Source organism: Delphinus delphis, chromosome X (assembly GCF_949987515.2).
Source record: "Delphinus delphis chromosome X, mDelDel1.2, whole genome shotgun sequence".
NCBI classification, from domain to species: Eukaryota; Metazoa; Chordata; class Mammalia; order Artiodactyla; family Delphinidae; genus Delphinus; species Delphinus delphis.
Window position 1 is genome coordinate 22,578,790 of NC_082704.1, and position 25,190 is coordinate 22,603,979.

Here is a 25,190-nt window from a genome sequence, read left to right on the forward strand (position 1 = left end):
GTGACCACCTAAGTAGGCATCATTGTTGAAAAGCCCACCTTGTTAACTGGTAAAGACTTGGCAAGTTCATAATTACCCCCTACCACACCCCTCCAAAAGCCATCAGCACATAGGGCTCAGGAAGCAATGTTGAACTGATCTTCAAATGAAGGTGGCCTCACTAATGCACGTTTCTTCTCAGCCCCTCTGGCTCCGATCCCTATGTAGTTTGCAGGAGATTTTCTCAGCTGGTTTCTACTTAATCTATACACAGTTTGTCAAATTTTGCTTTGTAAAGACCTTCAAAATGTCACTGTATAAAACTAGAGCCATCCTTCTCTTTTCATGTCTTGTTACATTGGATTTAGAACCAGGGACCAGATCTGTCAGGATTAGTTCAAAATCCAGAACTTGGTGACTTTCAAATATCTTCTCTATTAGAACAAATGGGATTTCAAAATCTCCCCAAAAAGGAACTGGAAGAATCAGACAAGGCAAAGCAAGTGCCAGTGTGCCATTTGCATGCCATTCAGAACCATTATTTACAGAATTCATAAGATGGACAGCTCATTGGAAAGAAGAAACCCACTAATTTATGTCAGAACTAGGAATGTCGCTCTGAAGAGTTCAATAAAGACACTAATAGCAACAATTATACTAGCTTAGCTTTGTGCAATACTTAATGGCTTATAGTTTGTGTTGGGGGAAGGCTTTAGGTGATGCAGGATAAATCCTATCAGTATAACATATCCCAGTTCTTCTGATTGCAGTAGAATTTAGTAGTGATGTTTATTGGCCATAACATATAACACAAGCTTTGGCTGGTAACTGTCTCTTGCTTTTTCACAGTTTTTTTTTCTCTTGAACGATCTTTGTGGCCAAGAGCCTTTAGACACATTGCCTTGACTTGCTGATTGAAAGAATGTATAATGCCAGGGTGGAATTATTATGGTTACTTTGGAAAGTCATGTTTGCCCAAATCACATGGCCCCTTTTTTTTTTTTTTTTTTTTTGCAGTACGCGGACCACTCACTGTTCTGGCCTCTCCCGCTGCGGAGCACAGGCTCCGGACGTGCAGGCTCAGCGGCCATGGCTCACAGGCCTAGCTTCTCCGCAGCATGTGGGATCTTTCCCGACCGGGGCACGAACCCGTGTCCCCTGCATCGGCAGGCGGACTCTCAACCACTGCGCCACCAGGGAAGCCCACATGGCCCCTTTTAATCCAAGATTGAGCTTGCCTGGATACCCTGATCTCACTTGGTGAAAAAAATGACATTAATGCCCTAGGAAAACTCATTGACCCTGCCCAACCTCTTCAACCCTACCAGCTCCAGCTATAAAATGCACGTTCTAGAGCTCAGGGCTGCCAAGGCTAGGACTGGACTCTGGTGAGACCCCCTTCCCCCCAACCCCAAAAACGACAGACAAGTGAAAAATCTGTGCTTGGGGGTTGCCCCTGGGCCTTCTTAACTGCCAAGCTCCTAAACTTTGTTACAACTTGTTGGCCAAGCTATAGCTGAAAGTATACTCGTTTTAGTGGACTATGTCCCTGGGAGACAGCTCTGTTAAGGGCTAGTCTAATGGAATCCTCTTATTTGGCAAAGATGAAACTCATTTGTTTAAAGGGAAAATCTCCTGAAATATTTTATTTCAATCAGGCCAGAGAAACATGGTGCTATATAGTCAGGGACCATGTCTCTTTTGCAGACTTTAACTGTTAAAATTTGCCCAACTAAGTCTGCTTTTTTTTTTATTATTATTTTTCCAGAAAAAGTAATTTGGCAATATGTATTAAGAGCCTTAAAAGTGTTCACACCTATGTATGTAAATGCATAGAAAATGCCCTCAACAAAATGATATTGCTGATTACCTCTGGGGAGAAGACCAGGAACTGGGAGGGAGGTGGTCAGCAGGGACTTTAGTCACGTCTACAGTGTATTTATGTATTAACTAATTTTCATTTTAATTAATTTTAATAAGAGAAAAGTATCTTTCCATGACTAGGACTATCTCCCAAGGAAATAATAAGAAATTCATTGCAGAAAAAAATAAGAAACAACTAAATATCCTAAAATAGGGAATGGATTAAACAAGGAATACTGTTTTAGGGCTATATTATCTAATATCAAAATGATATATTAAGGAATTTCTAATTACATTGGACAGTGTTAATAATATACTGCCAACTTTAAAATATCAGGATTCATGGGCTTCCCTGGTGGCATAGTGGTTGGGAGTCCGCCTGCCGATGCAGGGGACACAGGTTCGTGCCCCGGTCCGGGAAGATCCCACATGCCGTGGAGTGGCTAGGCCCGTGAGCCATGGCCGCTGAGCCTGCGCGTCCAGAGCCTGTGCTCCGCAACGGGAGAGGCCACAGCAGTGAGAGGCCCGCGTACCGCAAAAAAAAAAAAAAAAAAGAAAAAGAAAAAAAATGAAAAAAATATCAGGATTCAGAACTATACTGAGTATAATCCCAATTTTTATTGGTAAAAAAAGGTATTCATACCGTCACCAAAATGTTATTAGAAGTTACTACTCGTTGGTGAAATTATTGTTTTCTTTGTTATACTGAACTGTGTTTTCCAAACTTTCTCCAACTTGGCTTCTAGAATCTAGTTTCAACATGCTTTTATATTTGCCTTTGATCTTGTGTTGCAGGCGTGCTTGTGTGATTCGAGGCCAAGTGATGGCTGTAGATGGAACCCCTCTAGTAGGGGTGAATGTTAGTTTCTTGCACCACAGTGATTATGGGTTTACCATCAGCCGGCAAGATGGAAGGTACGTCAATATTGCTTCTGATCATTGTGTGGGCCAAATACTGACTTCTAGCCATGAGTCAAACCAGGGCTCAAGTGATACAGTGTTTATAAGCCCATCTTCCTTCAAGCTGTATCTAAAAAAGTCATTGGTGTTATTTATTTCCTCTATTCCCCATCTAAATCAAACCAAGTTTAGCTCCTAACCAACCCTGTACTATTACTGTCAAGTCTTCCTGAAACCCTGGCCATGTGGAAAGTTGTCTAGCCTTCATCTAAGCCTTCATCATTTATAAATACAGATTCAAAATCCAGTAAGATGATGCAGGTAATGAAGCATTGAACACCTAGGCTGTTCTTTCCATGATAGCCTCAAAATATTTCAGAGGTAAAGTTGTCCAAAAGGTTTCTTCCAAAGGTATACAATTCAACCACATTGAGACATTAAAGGAAAAAAAAATGTGTCCTCCCTAGACTGCCTATTTTACTAGTGGCTATAACAGGTCGAAAAGCATGGCCAGCTTAACCGATTTCCCTTGGTGTCTATATAACCATAGTGATTTAACCTTAAGCACCAACCACCAAGCTGCTCTCTAAGGGCTTCCCCAGGTTCTCAGAGACCTGGAAAGCAAGACCACTAGTTAAATCTTTTCCTCGTGGAAAAGGGTTTGCTCACAAAAACATTTTTGTTGCCATCCTTCAGGTAGACATTCGTTTAGAATATTTGAGTCAATAGGCCCATGTGTCCAGCTTAAAGGTACCTATTTATGATTCTCAGGAACATTGTAATGATGGCTTTGAGGTACCCTAGACTCCAGGTGGCTACCCTTGAAATGTCCTACTGATAACAAGCCGCTTCAGTACTCATATAAAGAGACCTATTGCCTTGAAGCTTTATCACAGTGTGAGAGACTATGTCATTTCAAGAACCTAAAATCAGACGTTATTATTAGTCCTAGCCACTTCAGAATTGTTAATTGTTCAACTTGGGCTATGCTGAATTTATTTTTTCAACTGCCTCTCAAGAAAAGGCTTACAAAAAATAGTTAAAGAAGATACTAAGGAAGAGTTTAAACCTATTTAAGAAAAACTTTTTAAGATTTTAGGAAATTATATGAATTATTTGTATGTAAATTATATTGCTAATTAGAAATGAGCCGTCTATTCATTATAACAAGCTCAGCAGAACTACTCTGGGAGCATCTAGTTTGAATATATATATATATATATATATATATATATGCAATAAAAACTATTTCCTTTCAAATATTCTATAATCAGAGCTCTCTACTAATTCAAATGGACTTTTTTCTCAATTAGATTGAATGATGGAATTTTGATAGTTCACGCACCAGTAGCTGGTACAGAAAACTGGCCTCTCCCTTGCCAGCAGGTTCAACCATGTGCCAGAAATTGAGAAATGGATTATTTCTTTAAATAGAATATGCCCACAGGGATATTTGGCTTCTTATGGAGAAATGATGTGCCTTAGGTTTTTTAGCTTGTGTCCAAAGGTTTCAGTGAGTTATTCGATATTCACAAAAGAACCTAAAAGAAATGTGATGTCTAAAAAGTCTATAAACTTTCTGTTTCCAGTTTATAGAAAGCATTAAAGAATGACAATTTTTATTGTTATTTTTGTGTTTTTAATCTTAAGTAAAATACCAGGACCCTCCCACTGAGCTCACTGTGAGAACCAGGTTTATATAGATGACAGATATTAGCCAGAGTCCCCTCTGGCAGTAACTCTTCCCTCAGGCTCCACAAAGGATGTAGGCATTCAAAATATATGCCCCAAATACCAACCAGACAGTCCCACTATCATCTCTTAGACATAAAGTGACAGTGTGATGAGAGTTTCCATTTATATGTCTCTGCTGGTTGCTACCTCAGATTGAGTTAAGTACATTTCAGAAGTAGAATATCTAGAGAAACTACAGATCTTCCTCAGTTTATGATGGAATTACATCCCGATAAATCCATCATAAGTTGAAAATATTTTAAGTTGAAAATGCATTTAATACACCTAACCTACCAAGCATCATAGCCTAGCCTAACCTACCTTAAATGTGCTCAGAACATTTCCATTAGCCTACAGTTGGGCAATATCATGTAACACGAAGCCTGTTGTAATAAAGTATTGAATATCTCATGTAATCAATTGAATACGGAACTGAAAGTGAAAAACAGACTGGTTGTGTGAGTACAGAAGAGTTGTAAGCATATCAGTTATTTACCCTCGTGATCACGTGGCCAACAGAGCTGTGGCCCGCTGCGCTGCCCAGCATCACAAGAGAGTTTCTATCGCATATCGCTAGCCCGGGAAAAGATCAAAATTCAAAGTATGGTTTCTACTGAACGCTTATCACTTTTGCACCATCATAAAGTTGAAAAACCCTAAGTCAAGCCATTGTAACTTGGGGACCATCTGTATACCTGAGGGCAAAAGGATTATAGAAAGGTTGAGGTTAGCATTTAGATACCTGGTAGACAGGGTGTGATATGCAAAATGCTGTAAAGTTCTGGCTTTCTGTCTCCAAATCTCAATCCCACCTCTCTGCCACTGTGGCTTTTGTTCCCATCAATGGTATCACTGCTTTGGGTTAAGTTATTGACTCTTTCAAACTCCCTGTTATATGCAAATATGTTATGGTGGCTGGAGAACTAATTACCCACATTATCATCCATCTGCACAAGTTAATTGACAACTTTCCATAGGGAACCAGGAAAAGTCTAGGTCATGAGACCAAAGTGATGTATAAAAAGCAGAAGGAAGGGTGGGAGTGGAAGACGGGTCCCTCTAAAAGTAAGAAGAGATTAGGTATGCAGATTGGGAGAGGCCAAAGTAGCAGAAAAGAAAAAAAAGGCAATTCTAAAGGAAAGATGATGTATGAGTATCTACTGTATTCCTTGCATTTTCATACATATTGTTTCATCCTCATAACAACTTTATGAGATAGGAATCATTATTATCATCCTCCCCATTTGGCAGATGAGAAAACTTATCCAAATTAACACAGCTAATAAGGGTAGAGCCAAAAGTTGAACCCAAGTAATCTTGCTCTTACCTTCTATGATTTACCACCTTCAACTTAGATATGTAACAGATGCTCATATTGATAGTTCAGCTAATGATAAGCAAAATAGGTGAAGCATTGACATTCCTAGAAGATTCTTGAGAGCATTAAAGGTCTCAAGAACTTTGTTCAGAAGACTTTGGGAGATGAAGAGAGGGTTTCCTCTGATTCCCCTCAAGGTAAGAGTTTGTTCATTTATGGATACCATAAGGCAGAAATAAGCATTTTACATAAGCTACAATAGTCTTCCATCTATGAATAGGACGGGTCTGACTTATTACGGATTAACGGTCTCCAGACAAGTATGCTCTCTCCCTTGGGTGTTTTATGCTCACTCTCACGTGACTTTGTAACCTGTTCTTACTGACTCTTGCCAATGGAGACCATTTGTGGTGGGGGAAATCCCAAAGGAATTAATCATCGAGAGAGCATTCTATTGGGTATTGCAATAGTTTAGATGGATTGTTGGCTACAGATCCACCTTCCACCACCATGGCAATTAATGAGCCACCCAGACAGTGTTTTCTATATATAATAGCTAGGTGGGAAGAGGAGAAATCAGTCAGGGTTCTGCAGAGAAACAGAACCTCTGTGTGTGTGTGTGTGTGTGTGTGTGTGTGTGTGTGTGTGTGTGTGTGTGTGCATGCATATATGCATGTACATATGCATGCATATGTGTGTATATACATGTGTGTATATATTATACATATACATGTGTATTATAATATGTATTATAATATACATAATGTATATTATATATATGTATAATATATATACAGTTGGCCCTTGAACAACATGGATTTGAACTGCATGGGTCCACGTGTGGATTTTTTTCAATAAACATGTATTACAGTACTACATGATTCGCAGTCTGTTGAATCCGTGGATGTGGAACTGTGGATATGGAGGGCCAACTGTAAAGTTATAAGCAAATTTTCAACTGTGCTTGCGGGGAAACCCTAACCCCCACGTTGTTCAAGGGTTAACTGTATATAGAGAGGGAGAAAGAAAGAGATTTCAAGGAATTGCTTATGTGATTGTGGGGATTGGCAACTCCAAAAACTGCAGGGTAAGCTAGCAGACTGGAATCTCTCGGCAACGAGTAGATGCTACGTCTGCAGTCTTGAGGCAGAAGTCCTCTTCCTCTGAAAAACTTCAGTTTTGCTCTTTCAACTAATTGAATGAGGCCCTCCCACATTATCAAGGGTAATCCCCTTTACTTAAACTCAGCTAACTGTAGATATTAACCACATCTACAAAATACCTCCCCAGCAACACCTAAATTAGTGTTTGATTAAATAACTGGGTACTGTAGCCCAACAAAGTTGACACATAAAACTAACCCAACACAGGATGCTTAGGGGGAGTTCCCAGGAGAACTTAAAACTCAGTATCTGCTTATGGAGATAATCAAAAACTGGCCTAGAGTTCATCTGAACTACAAGAGAAGACATCTGTAAATTTAATAGGGCAATGGATCTGATTTGACAAGAAAGTTAACATTTGTTGAGTCCCTACTATATGCTTGGTTCTTAAGTCTTTATCTTATTTACTCGCTTATGGCAGTAGCTGAGTGATAGACCATGTTAGCCCCATTTTCCTAATGAGGAAACTGAAGTTAAATAATTAGCCCAAAGACACAAAGTTAACATGACAAAGCTTGAATTTTGAGATTTGAACCCAGGTGTGTATGAAGCCAAAATCACATTCTTTCTACAAAACAAGAAGCCTGGCCTGTCTGCTTAATCTTTCTAGAAGTAGAGAATAATTCCCAGGTACATATGTTCTTGTTTGGGTAGTTTATTTTGTTTTCGTGTTTGCATTTGTTTTTGTTTTCAAATAAATAAGCAGTTCAGTTTTAAGGACTCAAGAGCTGAGGTTTGGGTGAGGCAAATAAACTTGCCCAAGGACACAGCTGAATCAGTGTAGAATGTGAACCACAGAAAAGGTCTCTTGACAAGCAATGTAGGATTTTCCCCGACTACACTTGCCTTAAATTCCTCCTGTATTATCATGAATTCAGCCTCTCTGTCTTAAACCATAAGCTGTTTGGGGTTTTCTTTTTTTACTTCAAACCTGAATTATTTTCTAAAGCTAATACAGTTCTTCAAATCCTCTTTTTGGAAACTGCCTTAATATTACAGCTACTTGACTGAAAAAGCAACAATAAAAAATACAGTATTAGCTATCCTTTAGTTACTGTCCACTTATCTTTACATGAAAGATTTCTGCAACAGGACACAATTGGTAATACTATAATAAATATAATAAATGTCATATGAAGGGAGTGGTGAGATAGCCATAATTAAGTCTGATTCACTATCAGAGCATTTTACCATTGAAAAGTGTGTTAAGAAAGTTCTTTTTTTTTTTTTTAAACACAGAATTGCTTACATCTCTCTCCTGTGGATTTAAGTTGCTTTGAATATTAAGGAGTATCCATTGCCCTTTATCCATTTTTAAGATATAATGATAATTTATCATTATCTTGTATACATAGTATTTTATGCTTTTTGAATGCTTTCAAGTACATTATCTCAAAGACATCATTGTACTTAAAAGAGCAGGAAGGTAGAGCCATCTAGTGCAGAATGAACTGAAATCTGAGTCTATTATGCTCCAGCTGAAGAGTCATTTCAGAGACCACACCAAGAGATGGACTTACAGAAGAGGTAGTCTTGTTTAGTCAGAGATATGGAAGGAGTTGTCAGTGGAGATGGACAGGGTCCATTGCAGACTTCCTTACAACAGGAAACGAAGAGGCATTCTAGAGCGAACCAGAAATCCTAAATCTAGAGTTCAAGTAGAATCAGGCGCCAAAGGGGGCAGCCAGATATGGAGGGTTCAAGCATGGTATTGTTCAAGAAAATTTCACTGAACAAATTTCCTCAGCTGGTATCTCTCTCCAAATGCCATCTCAAAGTCACCATCAGGTTTCTGACACTATGTTTGTGACTGTGAACAAGGTATTTAACCTTTTGGCTCCTTACTTTTATTGAGTTACATTATAGGAATTTTTTTAAGATGAATAATGCAGCATATTACAGATGTTGCTTAATGTTCAATGGCCATCTTTCAGTTCTCTCTAGCACAGGGAGGAGCAGTGATGTCAGATTTGGCTTTGCAGAAATACATGCAGTGATTTTGTTTAAGAAAGCATTAAAATTGATATATAAATCCTAGGTGAATATCAACTGGTGATGTGGAATTTTTTCTCACCAAGTCTACTGGATAGTGAAAAGAACACTCCATGAAATGAATATTTAGTTAGATGGAATAGAAGGAATAAAATAGAGAATACAAGTGGATATAGTTGCATCCCAAAAGAAGGAAAGAGCACTGAAATTACCTGTTTTTTAAACTTTAATTTTATTTTAGTTGTTCATTTGGTTGAAACTATCTTCTGTTTTTCCTTCTCAGCTTTGACCTCGTAGCTGTCGGTGGTATCTCTGTCGTCTTAATCTTTGATCGGTCACCTTTTCTACCTGAGAAGAGGACGCTCTGGTTGCCTTGGAATCAGTTTATTGTGGTGGAGAAAGTGACCATGCAGAGAGTTGTATCAGACCCACCATCCTGCGATATCTCCAACTTTATCAGCCCAAACCCTATTGTGCTTCCTTCACCACTCACATCATTTGGAGGGTCCTGTCCAGAGAGGGGAACTATTGTTCCTGAGCTGCAGGTGGGTACATTGACCTTGAAAGTATAAAATCATAGTATCCATGGCGTGCTCAACAGTGTATAATGGCTAGATTCCTTTTCCTGGTACTCCTGCCAGCCCTAAAATGTGCTGCCCTTCATTTTCCAAGAGAAGCCTTCAAATGTAATCTCTCTGGCACACATTTGCAAGGTGGTTGGCCGGGGTTATAAGGTGCTATCTCTGGCCATGGAACAAAGCAAGATGAACTAGCTGTCATGAGGATTAGACCCCAAACCTTGACCTGATGAACACTGTGTTCAAAAGAACAGAGCTTGCTGGCTCAATAGTGATAACAGTATAATCAATGAGGTGGGACCATTTGTGGTTCTGAAATTAAAGCTCCTTAAGAAATCTAGTTTTCTCCCACTGTCTAAATTGCATCCGCTGTCATTGTTCTTAGAAGTCATGACAACTCCTCTTGTTTAGCTGTGTTTAGTAAAGGTAGTTGTCAAGCCTATGCATTTTCTCTAAAACTGCTTTCTAAGTGTTCAAGCTTTATAGTCAGAGGAAGACATTTTTGAAACTTCATATATTAGGATTCCTGAGCATTTTTCTTTTTTTTTTTAACGTCTTTATTGGAGTATAATTGCTTTACAATGGTGTGTTAGTTTCTGCTTTATAACAAAGTGAATCAGCTGTACATATACATATGTCCCCATATCTCTTCCCTCTTGCGTCTCCCTCCCTCCCACCCTCCCTATCCCACCCCTCTAGGTGGTCATGAAGAACCTAGGGTCAAGACGGGAATAAAGACAAAGAATACAAGATGTAATTTTAGTGACCCCTTTGGTTAACTCCATCCATGCTAATAAACAAATAAGTAATAGTAATTAATTAAGGAAGCCAAGAGTTATTTTCACTCTGGGACCAACATTTGTAAAAGATTTGCAGAGGAGTTAATGGGAGTTATTTGCTTCTCAGTCACAGGTGCCAGCTTGGAAAAACTTGTTGCTAACTATTGATACATCCAAACACAGAGAAATATGCAAGCAAAATTTGATTAAAAAGTTGGCCCTCGGGGTCATTGCAAAGCTCCAAAGAAGGCAAGTTTGATGGCATCAGGAAAGATTAGTTCTAGAGACACCTGTCATAAAATATCACTTGCTGGGCCTGCTTCCAGAGTCCTTCCTCTTAGAGAGCCTAACCTGAATAAGAGCTACAACAGTGGTTTGTGATATATAACTTAACACATTGAACAAGCTTTTGTGTCTGAATATATGAGAAAAAACCTTTGATGGAACCCATAGCACTGAAATCCTTGACATTCAGCAGTGTGATCTTCTCCAACTCCTACAAAGCAATTTTTGGAACATGGTTGAAAAACCAAAATTGTTATTTTCACAGTCTCTCCTGGCAGGAAAAAAAGGAGAGCAATCCTCAGGATAGGCTAGACGTCTTGTCCGCATGCAGATTTGGTGCAAAATTCGAAACCTATGGTCATGTAGCCTCACAAAGATTCTAGACCAAATGCCTTGACATCCATAATCCCTTTAAGCTCTCTCCTCTGGCATGTTTCTAAGACAAAAGCATGCAGTATCCTTGCCTACCTGTGACCGCTGATAAGAGCCAATGTGACTTTTTTTCTTTCAGGTTGTACAGGAGGAGATCCCCATTCCTTCCAGCTTTGTGAGGCTGAGTTACCTAAGCAGCCGCACCCCCGGGTATAAAACCCTGCTTCGGATCCTTTTAACACATTCAACCATTCCCGTGGGGATGATAAAAGTACACCTCACAGTAGCTGTGGAAGGGCGACTCACACAGAAGTGGTTTCCCGCTGCAATTAATCTTGTCTACACATTTGCTTGGAACAAGACCGACATCTATGGACAGAAGGTTTGGGGCCTGGCAGAGGCTTTGGGTATGTTGAAATAATTCTGTGTAAATAGCAGTGTTGTGTTCACAAAACAGAAAGTACTAGCTGCATATTAATTTGTATTTGGAATAATTATGGGTTTTCTTCTATTTGAGGGATCTAAGGCACTTTTTCATTTAAACACTCCCTTTGGGCCTGTTTAGAGTTCCCTTTTGACACATTTTTGCTTCAAAACGATTTTAGTTCCTCTTTCATGATGGCTGCATACCAGTGGAATCACACAATATCTGACTTGTAACTGTCTCCAGAGCTGAGTGTTGACTTCTAACTGTGACCTTTGGTGTGGCGTTCTTCAGGTCATGCTTTCATATTTGACATTTAGACTGTCATTTCCACTTAGAAAATACAAAATTTTAACTTACAGGCATCTCCACGTACTATTTTTTATGTCTAGGATAGTTAGACTCCATTAACTTGTTACTGTGGTAGGTTAAATAAAAAGTCATCCTGCCTTCCTAGTCCTTTTGACTTTAAAACCTAGAATCTTACAAATAGCGGGGACCTTAAGAGGTCCTTGGGGGTCTGTGATCTTCAGATATTTAATTCCTTTAGACAAACGGCATTTTTTTAAAATGAGACTGAGACAGATTTGCCAACTTTTTATTTTGCCAAGTAAGAATATTTTTTAAAGGAAAAAAAAAAAGCCCCTACAATCTACTATTGCCTACCAGTACCATAATTTCATCAAGGAGGAATACCGTAGCATCAAAAAAAGGAATAGTCTGTCTTAAGAAATGGTAGTAAGCAATCTAATACTGATGCTCAGACAGACAGACAGATAGGCAGAGAGACACCAATGTCTTTATTTCTCTCAGTCTGTAGAAGACAGTGAAAACTTCCTAAGAGACCTGACAGGTCTTCGGAACCACGGTTGGGAGCCATTGACTCTTGTGCCTTCAGGCAGTAGCTCATGGAAACCACCCTTGGACAGATGAGAAGACTATTTTTAAAGTTCTCCAGAGGAGATCTTTTCATATTCTCCCTTGGAAGTGTCTATCATGGTATAATTCGCATATAACTGACCTATATTTCTTAGACTACAGTGTGTCGATTTCCTCTCTTTCTTTCCAGAGGGAAGCATAGGGAGGGGGAAAAAAAAAAAAGACTGGTGACTCTTCTTTGCCCAAGAGACCCTCATATATTTAAATAATCAACTCATCTCTGTTGGGCTTTATTAGAATGCAAGGACCATGGAGTGGTTCAGATTGCCTCAGTTAGTGAGGAATTATTGTAACGACACAGGGGAAAGTAAGGAAAGAACAAGAAAAGGCATCAGCAGCCTCAAAGGTGGGCCTCATCAAATTGCAGCCTGGCTTGGGATACACTGTAGTCCTAGAAGATCAGCATCTGCTCTATCAGCTGAGCAACAGCTCTAGTTGTCCCCTCTGCAGCAAGAGTCCACTGCTTCCCACCATGGTGACCCAGCCATAGTGATGGTGGAGCTCATTACTTCTCCTGTGGTACTAACTACCCCTTTTTCTCTCAGCTCTTACCAACTCCATGATCTGGTGTCTTGCTCTGTATTTTGCATTCAGATCTCTCTTACAATATTGGGTTTTGTCAGCCAATCACCATGCAGTAGAGAACATCCGAAGGCAGAGCTCTACCGTTAGGCTAACTATCAATGAGGTCACTGGCCAGCCTGTGGAGTCCTGCCCAATCCCTAGTCCAGTGAGTGTAGTGATGAAGAGAATAACTCTGGAGCCAGACTCCCTCCCTGAGTTCACATCATCCCTTCTCTACTTACTAGCAGCTATGCAACACTGGGTAAATTACTTAATCTCCAAATGCCACAGTTTTTCCATCTAATTACTTAATCTCCAAATGCCACAGTTTTTCCATCTATCATAAAGAGAATGTTACAGGTTATGCTATGAGGATTAAATGCTATGAGGATTATTATGCTATGAGGATTATTATTATTATGCTATGAGGATTATTATTATGCTATGGTACCACACCTGCTATTATTATTATGCTATGAGGATTAAATGAGGTGAGTGAGTGCTGGTTGCTGGTATGGTCAGCATATTGGAATCACAAGGTATAAAGCATGGCGCCTCTGCAGGTGTTTGTTGCCTCAGCTTCTCTAATAAGGGAGCTGTGGGCTTAACAGGTAGGTACTGTGTTAATTATTCTCCATTTGCCCTCCCAGACACACACACACACACACACACACACACACACGCAGACACACACACACACGCACACGCACACACAGTCTCTTCTGTGACCGTCTCTGTGCTTTGAAAGACTGGCTTCTGTGGACCACATTGCCTGGACTCCTTTGCTCTCTGGCTTCCCTCTTGATTTGGTCAATGGATGGCACCATCAGGAGACAGCAGGGTGGAAGGAGAGAGAGGTCAGGGTATTTATCCCTCTCCCTGCTTCACTGCAGTTCTGGCAGTGACTACACTGGAAGATGGGAGCTCCTGTTGAGTAGCCCCTCCTCCAAATCCCCAGGCTCTCTCTGGTCTCCTGTATCACTCCCTCCCCTTACCCCTCTCTGCAAGCCCAGACAGCTTCCCAATGTTGCCAGTCCCTGGGTGGGTCACGACCCTTGTTGATTCCCTTCACCCTGCTCATGCTTCTTTAAATAGTCCCTTCATACTGCTCTTTACTGTGAACACTTCTGAGTGTGATATCTGACTCCTGCTGGGAGTCAAATATCACAGCCTGGCTGATGCCTCCTCAAAGCCTCATATTCCCCTCTCCAGGATATTATCCTAAAGCCTTTGCTTCACTAGAATAATCTAAAATCCCTCTAACTTTTCTCCATAGGGCTTTGTTTTCCAATTCTTTATGGCTTTGCTCAGAACCCTTGCCAAGTTGTGAGATTTGGGGGGTTTTTTGTTTTTATTTTTTTACTTTTTTCTTAAGTTGTGACACTTAGCAACTTACCCAGTACTCTGATGAAGAGCTGACCAAGACAGTGTCTAGCAGTCATTTCTTGCTAGGGTTCACATAAATGCAACTCAGCCTGACTTTTTTAAAAAAGGAAAAGCTTTATTGAGATATAATTCACATACCATAAAGTTCACCCATTTAAAATGTACCATTCAGTGGGTTTTAGTATTATCACAATGTTGTACAACCATCACCAACATCTAATTCCAGAACACTTTCATCACCCCACAAAGTAGCCCTATAGACACTAGCAGTCACTAGTCACTCCTCCCTCCCCTCCAGGCCCTGGCAACCACCTCAGTCTCTGTGGATTTACCTTTTCTGGATATTTCAAACAAATGCAATCATATAATATGTGGTCTTTTGTATCTGACTTCTTTCAGTTAACATAATGTTTCCAAAGTTCATCCATGTCATAGCAGGTGTCAGTCCTTCATTCCTTTTTATGACTGAATAATATTCCGTTGCACAGATATACCACGTTTCATTTATCCATTCATCAACTGGTGGACTTATGGGTTGTTTCCACTTTTTGGCTGTTGTGAATAATGCTTCTATTAACATTTGCATACAAGTATTTGTTTGAATACCTGTTTTCAATTCTTTGGGGGATATACCTAGGAGTAGAACTGTAGGTCATATGGTAGTTGTTTGACATGTTGAAGAGTGGCCAAACTCTTTTCCACAGTGACTGCACTATTTTATCAACCTCACTTTATGCATAAAAATGTGTTATACATCTTCCTTTTAAATACTCCCAGTGCTGAAGATTCTAGAATTTTCCTCCTTGTTGTAGTTAAGCACTCTTAATGACTTAGTTTCTGATATTTCCATGGATGATTGAATAAACAACTAAAACACAAAGAAAAACAAAGATGTTCTAGTATACACGCCAGTGATGAAGGCTTCATCCGTATTTTTTGCCTATGGATATTGTTTTACTTCCTATTTCTACAGTTAAGTTCCTGGTCAAAACTTGCTCCAGCATTCTGACTATAAACATGGCCTTAATTAAAATGCTGAAACATATATTGTTGGTTCCCTTTTAAGGCTAGTAACAGTAATAAAAGCAAGAGACAACTGACCCACTCAGAAGTGTCCAAGGGAGAGGGAAAAAATGTTCCTCGTGGTGTTTTATGTATACTTAAGGGACATTTTTTTTTAGAGTAGAGAAAGGAAATTGGCAAGGATCCCAAGGAAAACAGCCAAAATAATTTCAGGTGTGGTACCTAAGATGGAATATGGATTATTTACCTTGTAGGAAGTGTTCCTGATAACTTAATCATGGTTAAAGGGATTTTATTTACTACCTAGTCTCCATTTCCATCTCCGCGGAGACTAAGGGAATTTTCTTGACAGTGGTAAAGCATTAGGATGTGTGGTAGAATGAAGATGGACAATCTACTTCTCTGAAGATGGATTGTGAGTGCCTTAAGAACATAACAGACAATAAATAGTTCAGGTGATAAATGGATGGACACAAAGAGATCAAGTATGTTACCATTGAATTCACACCTTAATAGATACGATTGAATCTAAACAAAGAAGCAAACATTTAGTTGTACTCCTAGCCATATTTTTTAATCACTTAACTGATGTTAGAAGAAACAGACTAAATTTTGCACCAGATATTAACAATGGTGCTATATATGACACTTCTCAGGTTTGCTTCAAATTCAGAAATCCTAGTATAGGCTTTTGGTAGGAAAAATAATAGCCACCACCTCCCAAAATTGGAAATATATTATGTTACATGGCAAAAGATAATTAAGGTTACAAATGGGGTTAGGGATGCCAATCAGCTGACCTTGAGATGGAATGATTATCCTGGATTGTCCGGGTGGGCCCACTGTCATCACAAGGGTCCTTAAAAGTGGAAGAGGGAGGCAGAGGGTAGGTCAGAGTTAGAGGATAATATAACTATAGAAGAAAGGCACAGCAAGATGCAGTTTTGCTGGCTTTGAGGATAAAAGAAGGGAGCCAAGGACCAAGGAATGTGGGTGGCCTCTAGAAGCTGGAAACGGCAAGGAAATGGAGCCTTGGAGCCTCCAGAAGGAACTCAGCCCACTGACCCCTTGATTTTAGCTCAGTGAGACCCTTTTCAGACTTCTGACCCCCTTATCTATAAGATGATAAATCTGTCTTGCTTGAAGCCTTTAAATTCGTCATAATTTGTTACAACAGCAATAGGAAACAAACCTTGACCACTATCCTTACAGTCCCAGTTATAGCTAGGATTTTGATTAAAACTATGGCTTGAAAGGTCTCCCACTCTTCTTCCTTCCCATGCCAGTTAAATATGAACCTCTCCCACCTGTTTCTGGGTGATAGAGAAAGAGATCAGATTTAAACAAGCTGAATTGGAAATGATGGTGAATATCTAAGTTGAAATGCCCACTTAGTGTGAAATGTGGGACTCTTGTTTCCCCCATGGCTCAGCTGTGGGAGATTGGTGTGATCTCTAAGGCCTAGAGTGTCACAAAAGAAGAACAGATTGTTGAGAGACAGGCAAAATGAGAAAAGGAGTACTTGAGATCCTAGGGTATCCCACCAGTTTTTACAGTGACACAGATTTTGCAACTAGAGGGATAATACCAGAGTGAATAAATTACCAACAGAGGTTGTGTGAACTAATTCCTTGGAGAAGTATCAATGGCAGCTGATAAGATTGATTAATCCAAGTACAATATTGATCAAGTGGAAGAAGAGTAAAATCTCCCTCGGGGTTGCAATACAAAAACCACAATCACTAGTTCATCCGGCTTAAAGATTTTGGTGTCTGATACACAGACAAGACTCCCCTGCTAAAAACTCCATGTGAGCATTTGAACTAATTTGCCCTTAGTGCTTTATTCTCTGGCTCTAAATAAGGTGTGATGTCTGGAAATCACTGTATATTATTTAGTTTCTTTCCCAACTCTGCTGCTTGCAAAACAGTGTAAAAAAAAATCATTTTTAAGTTCACAGTGCTGTTAAAATTCTAGAGACGGCTTATTTAATTTGACAAACTGGCTTGTTCAGGGGCTCTGATCTGCATCCATTATATGAATTTTGTCAAAATAATTCCCTATGTCCGCCTGTGTCCGCATACCTTATCAATATATAATAATGCATTCTGCCTGGTCTTCATTTTAATTAAATTAAACTGCAGTGGTTTGGAGTCCTGGAAGTGCAGGAAATCAGCCATCCGCCTTTAGTAGCACTGCTATAAACAATTCTATTTTTCTTCAAGGTTATTGGCAACAACAACTGCATAATTATTTAGTACAGTAGTTTGGCAAGAAGGAGTGGTGTTTCAGGGAGAACTAGACTTCCTAAAGGTTCACGACGCAACGGAGTCTGTCTAAATTGTGTTAGAGAGAAACAGGGGAACATTAATGGTAATAGGTGCTAAGCTAAGTTTGCTTTGTGCACACAAAACATCCCCAAGAATGATGCTTTAGTGCTCATAAATTTCCCTTCAGTAAAACCTAAGCAGGCTGGGCAGCCACAAAAATAGCATCCACTGAATATTTCGATAATAAATGGGTAGTGCTTCGCAATTTACAAAGTTCTTTCACATACATTTTCTCATTTTAATCCTTATAACATTCCTGCCTGATAGGTATGGCACAATGAATATGATCTTCATGTTACAGAGCGGGAAACTGAGGTTCAGAAACAACAAGTGACTTGCCGAAAGACCGTTCCAGAGCAGGGATTCAAACTCAGGTCTCCCAGTCCTGAGCTCTGCATGCCTTTTTACTGCTGCCTGTCTTCACTAAAGGGACCAACCCACTTTACTGAGTACCCAATTCAACGCCCCAGTGGCTTTCTGTCAAAGAAGCTAGCAGAGATAATAATCTTTCATCATTTCTCTCCACTCATGAATTCGTAATCATTAACTGAGAGCAGGGCTGTTTTATCCATTCAGCTTTATAGGCACAGCACCAAGGATATGAGTTTTTCAAGGACCTACAAAAATCTTCACAACCTGAAAAATAAATTTATTGGCACCAAAATGTGCAAAGAAAACCAGGAATCAACATTAATAAATTGTTTAAATAAATGTCTGCAAAATGGAGCATTATGTCAGCTTGTCAACTCCAACTCAATTTTCACACTTACACGTGAAATGTGTTCAATGTTGGATATGGGTTGTGGGTTGTATCCATTTTAATATTTCTGATAAAATGTGAGATTGGCCCTCCGAAGAGTACCTAGAGCTTACCAGGGTTTTTAAATGACCCTTGATTGACACTCTGGTAAGCAAGTGGTCTGTGCCCATTTCAAACTGCTGGTCACACCCAGTATTAGACTGTGAAATCCATTTGGTGAGTCAATCAATATTTTTTAATGGAATAAAATGGAATGGAATGGAATAGAACATAAGTGAATAGAATAGAATAGAATAGAATAGAATAGAATAGATCAGAATGTAAAACTATGAGGAGAGTATGGTTTGGGAAAACTTCCTTTCACTTATATGTGTGTGTGTGTGTGTGTGTGTGTGTGTGTGTGTATCTTTACATGTGTGTTGGGTCACAATTAAATGACTTTCAGGCATAAGAATTTGAAAGCCATTGGCAAGGTAATATAGTCAAGAGACAGAAAAATTAAATGATTTACCAAACCATATGGTTTATTTTCCAAGTCAGCATTTATGACTGTTCTTGCCTCCCAGTCCCTGCTACCAACCCATCTGAGGGCATTATGGTGATATCTCTTCAAGATTAGGTGACGATATATATAATTTGTCATTCAAACCAATATACTCTTGAGAGTGAAAGAGGATGCTGTTAACAATAGCATAACTGGATACTGTTTTGGGCCAACCAGGATACATGGTGCTTCTGCTTCAAGGTTATCCCTAGCTTCCAATCCTTATACCTTAAACTCAGAGCAAATGAAAGGTTATTTATTTAAAGCACTTCTGAATCATGGGTCTTTCCCTTAATAGCTGTGATCTAGCATAGAAGTAAAAGGCACTTGCTAAGAAGTGACTGGGTTTGAGCTCTGGTTCTGCCATTTACTACTAGTCAGATGACCTTGGACTAGTCACTTCACCTCTCTGAGTCTATTATCTCATCTATCAAATGGGAGTAAATATATCTTCCTCATGAGCTTGCATGAGTCTTCAAATTAGGTAATATACACAAAAATGGTAGGTGTTATGCAAATGTAAGGTGATATTATTTTAAGGAGGCCATGGATGAAAGTTCCAAAAGGCAGGTAACCCTTCAGGGTATGGCCTCTCTGACATGACGAATTATCCTGCCCTGTGTAATATCCACTGCGTCTGCAGTGCTTAGCAAATCACCTGTCTGGCACGTAGAACTGCTCAGCGAAGGTTTGCTGAGTCATTAAATAACCAGCACCTTTCTTTCCATTACAGTATTGCATCCCCGTTAATCAATCACATTGTTTCAAAGGATAACTAGTCCATTTTCAAGGTGAATCCATCTCCTAAACCCCCTCCCAAAGAAAAATGCCTAAATACTGCTAGAAGATAGTAACCTTTTGTTTTCTTTTGTACTGGGTGAGGGGCGGGGGAGCGGGGAAGGGGAAGGGATTGTTCTTCATTTGTTTTTCTTTTTGTTTTTTTGTTTTTTTTTTTTGTTTTTCCGGTACATGGGCCTCTCACTGTTGTGGCCTCTCCCATTGCGGAGCACAGGCTCCGGACGCAGGCTCAGAGGCCATGGCTCACGGGCCCAGCCGCTCCGCGGCATGTGGGATCTTCCCGGACCGGGGCACGAACCCGCATCCCCTGCATCGGCAGGCGGACTCTCAACCACTGCGCCACCAGGGAAGCCCCTTCATTTGTTTTTGATGCACTCCCCAGACATTGACTGTCTAGCTACCCTGACCTTCTTTCAATCTCCCAAAGATATGAAACCTCAAAGCCTTGCCCACATGCCATGCTCTCTGCCTAGAATGTTCTTCCCTGTTCTTCATGAGGTAAACCCCTTCTACATGAAGAGGCTTTCTCTTGTCTTCCCATTCCAACTTAAATTCCCTTGTTACGCTGTCTCATGATACCCTGCACTTTCCCACCATAGCAGTTATCATGATTTGTGTGTGTACGTGTTGTCTTGTTTCATATTTGTCCCTCTCACTAGAATGTGAGCAACGTGAGCTCCGCTGGCGGGAGTGCTATCTTGTTCATTCTCACATTCCCAGTGCCTGACAACAGGAGGTACTCATTAAATATCGTGAATTTGTTCACCCTGCCTTCTGTGGTACACAGGTCATCTGGGTTCTGGGTTCGCTTTTATGCAGCTAGGCTCGGACAAAGCAGCCCGAAAAAAAAATTCATAAGATAAGTTGTCAGTGTACAGGACCTCTTGGCCGAAACTCTGTGTGGCTACCTCACTCCTGGATGCTTTTTACCTTTTCTACCTGTATTTTCTCTTCATTCAACTACTGTGTCGCTTTTAGAACTATGATGTTTAAACTGGTAGGGTTATTTTTGTAAACTGGTTAGGTGCAGATCCTAAGTAAAATATTACCAAATCAAATCCAGTGACTCATTAAAAAGATAATACATCATAACTAAGTACCGTAGAGTGTATTTTAGGACCTCAAAGATGGTTCAGCGTTAGGGAATGTATTGCTAGAATTTTCCACCTCAATAGATTAAAGGAGAAAACTATGTGAATATCTCCATAAGTACTGAAAAGGCACTTGGTAAAAATTCATCACCTGATTCTGACACTCTTAGTAAGCCAGGAATAATAGATAAACAAAGCATTTCAGGCCACTGGGCACTGTGTCAAATTGAGGAGTCTCTGGGGTTATCCTATCCTATGAGAAATCACTAGAGAATAGGAGAAAGTAGAAGTCATTCTGGGAGCAGGTACCCGTTCTCAGTAGATAGCATTTTATCTGTAGTTTTTGTCTATTGTGGCCGTGGCCTTCATTTGGTTTGTTAGGCCTCTCGTCTTTTATTGTTGTTGTTTTATATTAATCTACTATTTTAAAAGAATGGGAAATATTTCTTGTTCTATTTAATGATTTCTTTTCAATAAGAACGTTTCGATCTTGTTGTTACTTACCTTTTAAATGTGATGAAATTATTTTTAGATGTTCCTTGAGTTCATGAAGGTAACATAAATTTCTCACACTGACTATCAGACTACTTTTAATTATATATTGCCTTCATAAATGCAGCCATTATGAATTCTGAAGCCTTAGCCTGAAGCTGTTGAAAATCATCTGCTTAATCTTGTCATATTTTGCACATCAGCTTCATTGCATAGCATCTTTACCTTGGCTACATAATGTCAGTCTCCTATCGCAACCTTTATAGGTGAATGTCACAGTCACTAAGTCGGGTGTCAGGAGCGCTGTGGCCCTCCACCTTCTTGCAGTCCCTGCATCACACTAATGCTGCTGCTCTGATAAGTAGAGTGTAATTCAGTTACTATTTTTCTAATGTCAAATGGCTTTAGGGGAGCAAGCTGCAGTCTTTCTTTATAAGCCAGTAGAATAAAGTCTTCTTTATAAGCCAGTGTTGTTGCAAGATGACTAACAGTGAAGTCAGGTGCAAATCCTGTGACCAGAGGACGGCATCCTCTACAAAAGTAGCAAGGCTATCTTGACAATCAGTGACTCTTGGTTAAGGAACATCCCATTAATATCTCTGTGTCAAGGTGAGGGAGAGAATATGGGAAGACAGAAATCCAGACGGAATTAAGGGTGTCACAAGAGAGGCAGTCACATGGTTCTGAGAAAGTATTCTGCCATATTAACGGCTCTTTCTCAACTGCCTTCCCAATATGTACACACCAGCATGGGACCACTACACCAGCCCCTAGGAAGTATAGCCCGGGACCCCCTCCTTCCCCACCTGTCTCCACTCACTGCCAGCCTGGTCTGTCCTCCATAGCGCCTCTGAAATGTTGATGAATAATTATTCTTTTCTTCCTATTACACTGTTCTTCCCAGGCCCCACTCCAGAATGCTGGAGGCTGAATCCTTTGCCTACACCATGCTGTGTTGATGATCAGATGTGATAGGCACCAGGCCACCTGGGAAGTGGTAGTGGGTCCACTCTGCTTAGTTAACTGAGACTCAGCTGTCACAGTACCAGGCAGAGTGTAATGTCGGTGCTCAGCCTTTTCAGTGCCAACCCCTGAGTAGCCCTTTTTTCCCCCATATTTAATTATATGAAAAAGAGTAGGCATTCAGTGCGTTACAGTCTGCTTCCATGAGAGGAAGTCTAGGATTGGTTGCTACTGTATTTGCCAGTTCCTTGTGCATTTGGAGAGCAGCTCAACTCCGCGGGGTGAAACGTCTGCCTTCTCGTACACCAACTGCAAGTTCCAGGATTCTGTTAAAGCGGCTGCTGTCAGAAAGAAACCTTGCCTTGTTACTCTGAGCAAGGAGCCACACACAGCCATTCTCATTAAAGTCAGTTGGAATTTTGGACAAGTCTTAAGTATAAATCATAACATGATTAGCTCATAGAGTTTTCTCAAGAGAAAGTAAATCTAATAAAAATTAGAGGGAACTTATTAAGTGGCCGCCTTGTTGCTATTTGCTATGACTAGGGGAAAAAATAATATAATTGTGGGGTTTGCAGCCAGTGCACTTTTTTGTTGTGGGCTAGAGAGCAATTCAGACATGAGGAGGTGAAGAGGATGTCTCATTACCATTGCACTGAGGATACTTTATATAAGCATTTCCTGCCACAGTGTTGGGAGGATCTTTGCTCCTGAGAGGGAAAAAGCAGGCTCCAAACCACCATCGGAGGTCACCAGGGCACACTACTTACTTGCAAAACTGCACAATCAACTTCCGGAGAAGAGATTCTAGGGGAGCACATCAGGCTTCAAATGTGTAAGAGGCAGATCCTGACAATAGCAGGGAAGGAGATGTGGCTTTAAGGGAACTTGTAATCATTATCGTTGTGATTATTTATTAATCAAGACTTTTAAGTGTTGGCAAGAGAAGCAGAAACTGTGTTATTCTTCACACCAACAGGGCCCTAAGTGTGCTTTCTCACCCCCTGATTTTTCCAACATGAGATACAGTGCTCTCTTTGGCTTTTGGGTTTGATTCCCCAACTTGAACTGATCAAATGCAATCTTGAAAGAATGCACTTTAGAATCATAGAGTGAAATGCTAAAGGAGGACTGTAAGAATTATCTAGTACAGCAGACTTTGATCTGAGATCTTTATTTAGACTTCAGGAGATCCGTGAACCCCCTAGAATTATATTTAAAATTTTGTGTGCATATGCGTTTTTCTAGGAGGAAGATCCATAACTTTCATCACATTCGTAACAAAAGGTTCCCTGACCCAAAAGGGTCTAAGAACCACCAATTCTAGTCCATCCTCTCCCCTCCTCCTTTGTTACAATGAAGAACAGACTCCCGGAGATGGAGAATAATATGCCTGCAACCACACAGCTAGTTAATGGCAGACCCAAGAATTGAAGTCTCTTCTGACTCTAGGTCTGAAACCAGTTATCTCCACTATACCAGAGTTGTTTTAGCAAAGCACTGGGGACATGATAAGATATCAAGGAGATTGTAGACAGCAATGATTTGTGCCACACGTGTAACCTGAACTAGATTACCTTTGAGATCCTCTTCACCACTGAAATTCTGTGTTTCTATCCATCTTAATAGAGAACAGCATTGAACCAGATGATCCCAAACTAATTTCCCTTTAGAAATCATTTCCACTGTATGATTAGTCTTTCCTGCTTCCTATTGATCCCCCTTGCTAATAGTGCTTGGTTAGGGCTAATACTAAAATGAGTTTGCATTCCAAGAGTCTTCACCAGCTTATGGCAGGGTAGAAGGGCATCCCCATCAGGACCAGCTACATAATTTGCAGGGCCCAGTGTTAAATGAAAATACCCAGCCTCTTGTTAAAAAAGTACTAAGGATTTCAAGACAGTGACAGGAGAACATTAAACCAAGTATGGGGCCCTTCTAAGCGTGAAGATGGTCCTGGTCCCTTTTAAAGCTTTGATGGAGGGGGGACAAAGAGAAGTCAGCCTGTGGTTTAAAATTGGCCACAGATGACCCCCCAAAGGTAACGAGTTGTATATTCACAATCATAAGGACTTTTTGGCTTATCTGTGCATGTGCTTGCACACACACATGCACGTGCACACCTAAATCAGTTGGACTAAAATTACCGTCTTTTCTCTTCACCTAATGCCCAAATCCAAAACTAGTCTGCTTGAATTTTTCCTCTTAGGACCTATTGCACTGGCATTGTTTAAGCACACATTTTCATTACCAGTTTTCATAACCAGATGACAAAGAAAGAAATGAGTTCTCCAGGGGCATCTGAAGAGTCAGGTAGAGGCAGGTACTCGAAAGCAATAGCACACGACCAGCTAGGGATATTTTAAGCTGCCAGAAAGGGGGAAAAGCAGCTAGCTTTGGGCTATGCAGTGTGATGAGCCAATACTCTCAGGCTTAGAACATTATGAGGACACAAAGCATTTTAAATTCAAGAATCAGAACTCTGGGGTTCCAACAGGTAAGCAGATTTACCAACTGAGAAAATGGTTGGGACTTGGTATACTTGAGTTCTACATATTTCAGTAGAGCAGAGGCACCCAAGTTATCACATTCTGCACTTCCCATTTTAGCGCCGTACTGGGGTTCCCAGTTTAATGCACGACATCCGTGCTTCATAAGGGTTGGAGCCAAATGTTCGGCGATGTCCCATTGGTTAGAAACGAAAGTCTGACATGCACAAAGTGGAATTTACACTCACAGTGCTTGTAGCACTCTAAGCAAACTCAGACTTCTTGGCAAACTAAAGGCCAGTTAGCATGGGAGAAAATATAAATGGGCGAATCGATTTTTATTAGTCTCATGTGTAGTCAGTTGTTGTATAAGTGACCCAGTACTCCAAAGCCAACTTCCTAAGTGCATTTTGCACTCCAGAGA

The 25,190-nt window shown here is 40.3% G+C and overlaps 1 protein-coding gene across 8 annotated transcripts in view; it reads left to right on the forward strand.

The window, feature by feature from the left end:
* TENM1 (teneurin transmembrane protein 1) overlaps window positions 1-25,190 on the forward strand; it is a 799,512-nt gene that overhangs the window by 645,141 nt on the left and 129,181 nt on the right. For all 8 annotated transcript variants that reach the window (XM_060002255.1, XM_060002258.1, XM_060002259.1 and 5 more), the window contains 3 exons: window positions 2,638-2,757; window positions 9,233-9,494; window positions 11,103-11,370. In XM_060002255.1, the coding sequence (XP_059858238.1) occupies window positions 2,638-2,757; window positions 9,233-9,494; window positions 11,103-11,370 (650 nt within the window). The remainder of the gene's footprint in view (window positions 1-2,637; window positions 2,758-9,232; window positions 9,495-11,102; window positions 11,371-25,190) is intronic.